Source organism: Oryx dammah, unplaced genomic scaffold (genome assembly GCF_014754425.2).
Source record: "Oryx dammah isolate SB20612 unplaced genomic scaffold, SCBI_Odam_1.1 HiC_scaffold_7, whole genome shotgun sequence".
Lineage (NCBI taxonomy): Eukaryota > Metazoa > Chordata > Mammalia > Artiodactyla > Bovidae > Oryx > Oryx dammah.
This window is the reverse complement of record NW_024070191.1, coordinates 36,146,854-36,154,972: the sequence shown is the minus strand read 5'-3', so window position 1 is coordinate 36,154,972 and position 8,119 is coordinate 36,146,854. Positions and strand designations below refer to the sequence as shown.

The window sequence follows — 8,119 nt, the reverse complement described above, 5'->3', positions numbered from 1 at the left end:
ACCAGGGAAGCCTAAGAATACTGGAGTGGGTAGCCTTTCCCTTCTCCCAGTGGATCTTCCCAACTCAGGGATCAAACCAGGTCTCCTGCACTGTGCATTTCCACATTCCAAGAACTATGTCCAAGCTCTAGTAACAATCCACTTCTAATAGTAAAAGATAGTATGATGATAGGTTTATTGCAAAATCTGTGTGAAAGATTAAGAGCAAAAGGAAGAATAAGATGGAATGACTGATTAAACCATGTGAAGTGAAGTCGCTCAGTCGTGTCCGACTCTTTGCAACCCCATGGACTGTAGCCTACCAGGCTCCTCCGTCCATGGGATTCTCCAGGCAGGAATACTGGAGTGGGTTGCCATTTCCTTCTCCAGGGGAATCTTCCCGACCCAGGGATCCAACCCAGGTCTCCTGCATGGCAGGCATGTACTCTTCAAATAAAAGCCTTTTCAAAAAACTGTTGAGCCTATATAGAATTAACATTAGAAGAAAGTGAACAGTTTTAAAAACTGACTCCTATTTCCTTCAGATCTGGAATGATTATAAACTGCGTTGGGACCCCATGGAATATGACGGCATTGAGACTCTCCGTGTTCCTGCCGAGATGATCTGGAAGCCCGACATCGTTCTCTACAACAAGTATGCGTAACCGACAGCCAGTCTTTTTCCAAAGCTTCCTTTGGCGCAGGCGGACCCGAAGCACGGGGGAGTCACTAACAGTGTCTGACTTACTTTGCAGTGCGGTCGGCGACTTCCAAGTCGAAGGCAAGACAAAAGCTCTTCTTAAATATGATGGCATGATAACCTGGACTCCACCAGCGATTTTTAAGAGTTCCTGTCCTATGGACATCACTTTCTTCCCTTTTGACCATCAAAATTGTTCCCTGAAATTTGGTTCCTGGACTTACGACAAAGCTGAAATTGACCTTCTAATCATTGGCTCTAAAGTGGACATGAATGAGTTTTGGGAGAACAGTGAGTGGGAAATTGTCGACGCTTCTGGCTACAAGCATGACATAAAGTACAACTGTTGTGAAGAGATATACACAGACATCACCTACTCCTTCTATATCAGGAGGCTCCCGATGTTTTACACCATTAATCTGATCATCCCCTGCCTCTTTATTTCATTCCTCACTGTGTTGGTCTTCTACCTCCCTTCTGACTGTGGTGAAAAGGTGACGCTTTGCATTTCAGTGCTGCTTTCTCTGACTGTGTTTTTGCTGGTGATCACAGAAACCATCCCGTCCACATCTCTCGTGATCCCCTTGGTGGGTGAATACCTGCTGTTCACCATGATCTTCGTCACCCTGTCCATCGTGGTGACGGTGTTTGTGCTGAACATCCACTACCGCACCCCGACCACTCACAACATGCCCACGTGGGTGAAGGCGGTCTTCCTCCGGCTGTTACCCCAGATCCTGATGATGAAGAGGCCTCTGGACAAGATGAAGGAGGCAGGAGATGATAGAAACCCCAAAGGAGTCTCCAGTAGGCCTGCCAAAGTCAAGTCTGAGCACCACAAAGAGCCCAGACTTCTTAAAGAATGCTGCCACTGTTACAGATCTGGTGGATCTGGCACCAGCAAGAGAAGATCAAGTCACCAGCCTTTACAGTGGACGGCTGAAAATTCAGAGCTCTCGCCTGAAGTCGAAGACGTCATTGATAGTGTTCATTTCATAGCGGAAAACATGAAGAACCAAAATGAAACAAAGGAGGTAAATGCATGAGTCCTCTAGCCTGTCCGCCCGCGGCAGTCCTAGGGGCCCTGCGCAGAACCCTAGTCAGAGCTCCAGTGTGAGTTCTGTGTGCAAGACAGTCAGAGAGTGGGTGCCCTGAGATCCAGCTCTGTGAGGCTGCAGTTCTGGGTGAACTGCCCTGGTGAAGGGATGGAGTAAGGGGAAGCCTCAGAGCAAACCTTTGCCTCCAGAAATGTCAGCTCAAGTGCAATCTGCTTAAAACAAACACTCAGGGCAGTCTTAGTTTAGTTAGACTGAGAGCCCCTGCTTAAGGAAGGCTGGGAGAAGGAAGAGCCAGCCGAGGGACAGTGCGGAATGCTGCAGCTCCAATCACACTCACTAGACTTGACGGGGCTGCAGGTGCTGGTTGAATGAGCTTCAGGGATATTTTTAGCATCAACTCAGTTGGCTCCTGCTGCCCAGGGCCTAACTATAGCAGGACAGGCCTCCCCGTCCTCCAGAGAGAGACAGCTCAAGAAATGTATGCCAACTTTCCATCCCATCACGATGACTAGCTAGGCGCCTCTGGAAACTCATGCCAGGGGTCTGGGTCTGACCTGATGGCAGCTGCCAGCATCCATATCTCCTAACGAAAGGATATCACAGACCTGAAGTCTGCCCATTGGTGCCGGGGAGGACAGTGAGTGCATGTCACACAGGTGGAGGGGGGTTTGTATCAGCAGCAGGTGAGCCTGGGACTCCCTTCTGTGAGGACACCTTCGTCAAACCTAGGGGACAGTTGCTCGGACTTCAGCACCACCCGGTCCGGCTCTTGGAGGCTGGGAACAGGAAGGGCAGGAGAAGTGTAAGGAACGCTCCACACTAGAGTGATGCCAGGGTCTAGAGGGCTGCTGGCTGCTGATGGGGACCATCATCCTGCAGAGCTTATCGCCTACCCTCTGCTGCCTCAAACCCAGTTCCTGGACTTGCCGCAGGGTCAGGAGCTTCCATGGTGCTCATGACAAGAGTGGGTGAAAAATGTCCCACTCTATCAGTTAACAATGGATGCTGCAGCCGTCAAGCCATCAGTCACTGCCGTCACCCCCAGCTGTGCGCCCTGAGGGACCTCAGGATGGAGAAAGTGGGGTACTGGCCCTAGACAGTTAAGGTGCACATCCAAGGAATGATTTCCGTAAGCCCAGACTCTTGCCTCTTCCCACCTATAGAAAAGCAGTAAATTCATTAACTTGAGATGTCTGGTTTTCCTTAATTAACAGTAATCTTTTTAAAAACTTAAAAAACAATTGAAGGATAGCTGATTTACAACGTTGTGCTAGTTTCTGCTGTACAGCAAAGTGACTCAGATAAGCATATATATATATATATATATACATTCTTTTTAAGTATTCTTTTCCATTATGGTTTATCCCAAGAGACTGGGTAGGGAGGAGCCAGGATATATAGGAGGTTTTGCAACAAAAACTAGGCAGTTGAAACATCAAAGGATGACTGTGGCAGTCAAATGCAACAGAATGTTCTGCAACATCATCTGATATTCTGACTACCTGGTCTTTGCTGCAAACGTGAACGTGAATGTGAAGTTGCTCAGTCGTGTCCGACTCTTTGCGACCCCATGGACTGTAGCCTACCAGGCTCCTCGGTCCATGGGATTTGCCAGGCAATAGTACTGGAGTGGATTGCCATTTCCTTCTCCAAGGAATCTTCCCAACCCAGGGAACGAACCCAAGTCTCCCACATCGTAGACAGATGCTTTACCGTCTGCGATCTCAGCCAAAAGGCCAATCTCCTTATTATCCTGGCTCCTCCCTTACCTCTTCAGGGCAGTCCCTCAGAGCGATCTCAGAGGCTGCCTCACAGGCTTGAAGTCCTCAGAAAATCCACCGAATAAAACATAACTCTCGAAGGGAGGGGAGGGAGGCTCAAGAGGGAGAAGCTTACATTTATATAATTATGAGTGATTCGAGTTGCTGGACACCAGAAACCAACACAATATTGTAAAGCAATTTTCCTCCAATTAAAAATAAATTAATTCTCAACTTTCAGGTTGTGCTTTTTTCTCAGCTGATGCAAGAATGGAGCAATCTGAGCCGCTCTTTCAGGGCTGCTACTTGCAGCCAGGCTGGAGAAGGGAATGACAACCCACTCCAGTGTTCTTGCCTGGAAAACCCCACAGACAGAGGAGGCTGGCGGGCTTCAGTCCACGGGGTCGCAAAGAGTCAGACTTGACTGAGCGACCTACACACACACACATACACACACACGCACTTGCAGTCAGGAGAAGCCCTGTGTGCCCTGCGGGAGCCTGCTGACTCTGCAGCCTTCTGCCCCAGGACTGATGGCGCACACGCACCCTCCATCTGCAGGCAAACGGTTGTTCTCTGTGTACACTACGGAGGAGACATGGGTTAACCAGAATCATAGGGATACTTGCTTTTTTTTTTTTTTTGCAACGATCCTCTCATTTCAGTTTATTAGTTTTCACAGTAAGCCCCTACATATGAACAAGTTCCACTCTGAGAGTGTGTTCCTTAAGTCCAGCTTCTTTGTTAAGTCCAACAAAGTTAGCTTAGGTGCCCAGCTAACACAGTCAGCTATATAGTACTGTACTGTAATAGGTTTATAATAGTTTTCACACAAATAACACATATGAAACAAACACAAAGAAATAAAACATTTTTCATCTGAAAGTACAGTATCTTGAAAAGCATAGTAGTACAGGACAACAGGGGCTGGAATTGAGTGAACAGGCAAGAGTTACTGACTAGAGAGGAAGGGGAGGTGGGAGATGGTAGAGCTGAAGGGGCATCAGCAACAGGAGACAGGGCAAGCTGCGATTTCATACCTGCAGTTAATGGTACAGGTTCTGGTTCCTTGCTGGATTCAATTCTGTCTACCTTCGTGAAAGAACAATCCAGTAATGTCTGAGTGGTAGCTCTTTTTTTCTCATCATAGATGCCACAGTAGCACTGGATTACATTCTGAATGGCTGCTGCAACCTTCATGTTCCATCCTACATTCGGGTCCTGTGCCTCGAAACCTAGCAGTGCCTCCTCAAACAGATCTAACTTACATGATTAGGGGAAAACACACGCTTACGTCTTCAAACGTTCACAACTTGAAGGTTCATATATAGAGACTTACAGTAGCATGAACTGAGTGAAGTCACTCAGTCGTGTCCAACTCTTTGCGACCCCATGGACTGTAGCCTACCAGGCTCCTCTGTCCATGGGATTTTCTAGGCAAGAGTACTGGAGTGGATTGCCATTTCCTTCTCCAAGGGATACTTGCTTTAAAAATTGTCAGCGAATCTTCTGTGCAAAGGAGGCAGCTTATATTTGAAATAGAGCTTATCTCCCATGGTTTTCAGTTTTTACAGATGCTTGACATTTTGCCTTTCAGGTAGAGGACGACTGGAAGTACGTGGCCATGGTGGTGGACAGGGTGTTCCTGTGGGTGTTTATAATCGTCTGTGTGTTTGGAACTGCAGGGCTGTTTCTCCAGCCGCTCCTGGGGAACACAGGGCATTCGTAAGGATGGATTTTCCTTTCATCTTCAGAAATGTACAGACGCTGTGTTTATTCCCCCATCACCAGGAAATGGAAAGAAAACTTCCCACCAGGTCCCCATCTAGATAGAAAAAGAGGGCCTTACTGCCAATGGCAGGCCTGGATGGCCCTCCCTTGGGCATGCAGAGGGGTGTTTTAAGACCCCAGGGTATGGTACCTGATACCGGAGCCCAGAGCTGGCAGCCCCCGCAGGCTTCTCTTGTCTGTACACATTTGGCTTCCAGGGACATGATTGACCCACAGTCCAGCAGTCCAGTGAGACATGGAATCAAAGTTGAGCCACGCTAAGAGGTGTTCTTCTGCTTCTCCGGTTTATATACTTCTCAGTATAATGACACCTGCCAGACATGCAACTTTGGATCTTGGACTTGCTGACGCCGGCAGTACCCGTGACCTTGTGTGCGCTTGCTTTCTCGTGCTTGTCTCTGTGATGTGGAGTCCACACTACGGCATTATTTGACACAGTAACTGGTAAAAAGGAACAGCAGGTAGTCGGTCTACCTTTGAAAGAAATCTTATTGAAGTATAGTTGATTTTTAATGTCGTGTGAGTTTCTGCTGCACAGCAAAGTGACTCAGTTACACACACACACACACACACACACACACACACACACACACATCTGTTCTTTTGCAGATTCTTTCCCATTATGGTCTACTGTAGGATATGAATATAGTTCCCTGTGATATACAGTAGGACCTTGTTTACCCGTTCTATATAGACTCCATTTGCTAATCCCAACTCCCCGTTCTTCCCTCCCCTCCCACCAGTCCCCTGTATGTAATTAGATTCATCTGGCAAGAGACTTCAGCGGTGACCAGCACTGTGGGAGGCATGCCGTGGACTCAGAAATAGTCTCTGTCCACACACTTAGAGCTTTTTAGGAAAAGTCGTAAACACGGAGATCTCCAGGGCCGGGGGTCACGTGGGGAATGTAACCAGAGCAGTGCAGAGCATGGTGACCTCTGGCTGGCAGACCTGGAGCAACCTTTGCTGTGGGTCCAGACGGTATCTCTCCTCCTTAGCCGTTTCCACTTGTTCTGCGTAGCTGAGACTGAAAATAAATGTGTTTCTTCTCGAAGGAATGGTGATCTTGTGTCTTTCGGAGTATTTCCTTTTTGTGAGAGGGAGAACCTTGGATATTCTGTTTTATTCTACTCTCACTTATTATTTTATGTTTTATATACACTTATCATAACAATTTTAAAGATGCATTTTAAAGTAGAAAAAAAAAAAACTACCCTGACTCAGGAACCAATTTCATTTTGCCTTTTCCATTGGATCCCTGTCTAAAGGCACACGTAATTGGGACACCTCAGATTTACCTTTCGGTTTTATATTTTGCTATTTGCTCAACATCATGTCAGCAGCCTTTCTCCGTGATGGTGTGCAGTCTTGAAGTACAATTTTTGTGGTTGCATAACCTCTGTTGTGTTGATATACTACAGCTTCTATTTCTGATATCTCCCAGGGTTCTTGACCTTCTCTTAATCAATGGAAGTTGATGGGAGGCCGGACGAGAAATTCGGGCAAGGCTTCATTGAGGTTTCTGTGGTTGAGGAGGGAGCGCAAATCAGCGTCAGGCCCCCGGCTGGCTCCTGGAGGCGCACCGGGCAGCCCCGGGGGTCCAGGGCTGGCAGCCCCGGGGGTCCAGGGCTGCTCCTGGAGGGGTGACTTCAGTGGTCTGCCCACCTCTTTGGCGGTGCTGAGTGCAGGGGCAGAGTACCCTGCTTTTGCTTCCGACTCTTCAGAAGTGTCAGTTGAGTTTTTGGTCTGTGTATCTTGTCCAGAACTTGCTCCAACTGCTCACGCACGCAGCTGGTTTTAGTCCCTTGTGTTTTGTTGTTGGAGGAGACGTTTGTCCAGGTGCCAGCCCTACAGCAAAGGGTCCCGGGTCCCAGCCTGACTCATTACCTCGTGCCAGTTCTTCCGTGTCTATCTCATCCCGGGGCTTAAGGCCCGGTCTGGAACCCAAGGCACAGGTTACTCTGTTTGAAAGTCTTTTAACTCATCATGTCATGTGAATAGAGTGCCTCTGTTTCGTCTGTCTTCACAGAGAGAGTTACTTGTTTCTTGATACCTTTTTTTAAACGATTAAGCCAAATCATTATTTCCTGTCATTGTTTAAAAGTTTTAATTGTGGTGAATACACATAACAAAGGGCACCTTCTAAATCATTCCCAAGTGTACAGTTCAGTGGAATTAACTAACATTAATTAACATTAATTCATTAATTAACATTCCCACTGATGTGTACCATCCATCCATCCCCAAAACACTTCATCTTGCAAAACTAAACTCTTGCAAACTCTTGCAAAACTGCACCCATGAAGCAATACATTTTGAATTTTTTTTGAGGCACCACCATGCTCTTTTCCATACCAGCTGCACCATTTTACATTCTCCCCACCAGTGCACGGGGGCTCTATTTTCTCTACACCTTTATCAACATGTGTTATTATTATTTTTTAATAATAGCTTTTCCTTAATAACAGAAACCTAATGGGTATAAGGTAGTGTCTTGTGCTTTTGATTTGCTTTTCCCTGATGATTCGTGATGGTAAGCATCTTTTTATATACTCACTGGCTATTTGTCTATCTTGTCTGGAGAAATGTGTATTTAAGTCCTTTGTCCCTTTTAAGATTGGATTAGTTGCCTTTTTGTGGTTGTTGAGTTGTAGGACTTTTAAAAATATATACTATATATTAACCCCTTGTCATATATAAAAATAAGACTTTAAGAACTGCATAACAGGAAGATGGGGGTGTTCTGTGATCCTTGGGGGAGCACTGGGGGGGATCTTGTAACAAGCAAACAAACAACATACATTAAAAAATATGAAATAAGCACTTGAACA

The 8,119-nt window shown here is 46.7% G+C and overlaps 1 protein-coding gene across 1 annotated transcript in view; it reads left to right on the top strand.

Annotated features, from left to right (window-relative positions):
* Positions 1–5,226, top strand: part of CHRNA6 (cholinergic receptor nicotinic alpha 6 subunit) — a 12,297-nt gene extending 7,071 nt beyond the window's left edge. The window contains exons 3-5 of the mRNA XM_040243261.1: positions 525–634; positions 735–1,713; positions 5,095–5,226. Of these exons, the coding sequence (XP_040099195.1) occupies positions 525–634; positions 735–1,713; positions 5,095–5,226 (1,221 nt within the window). The remainder of the gene's footprint in view (positions 1–524; positions 635–734; positions 1,714–5,094) is intronic.
* Positions 5,227–8,119: the final 2,893 nt, after the last annotated feature.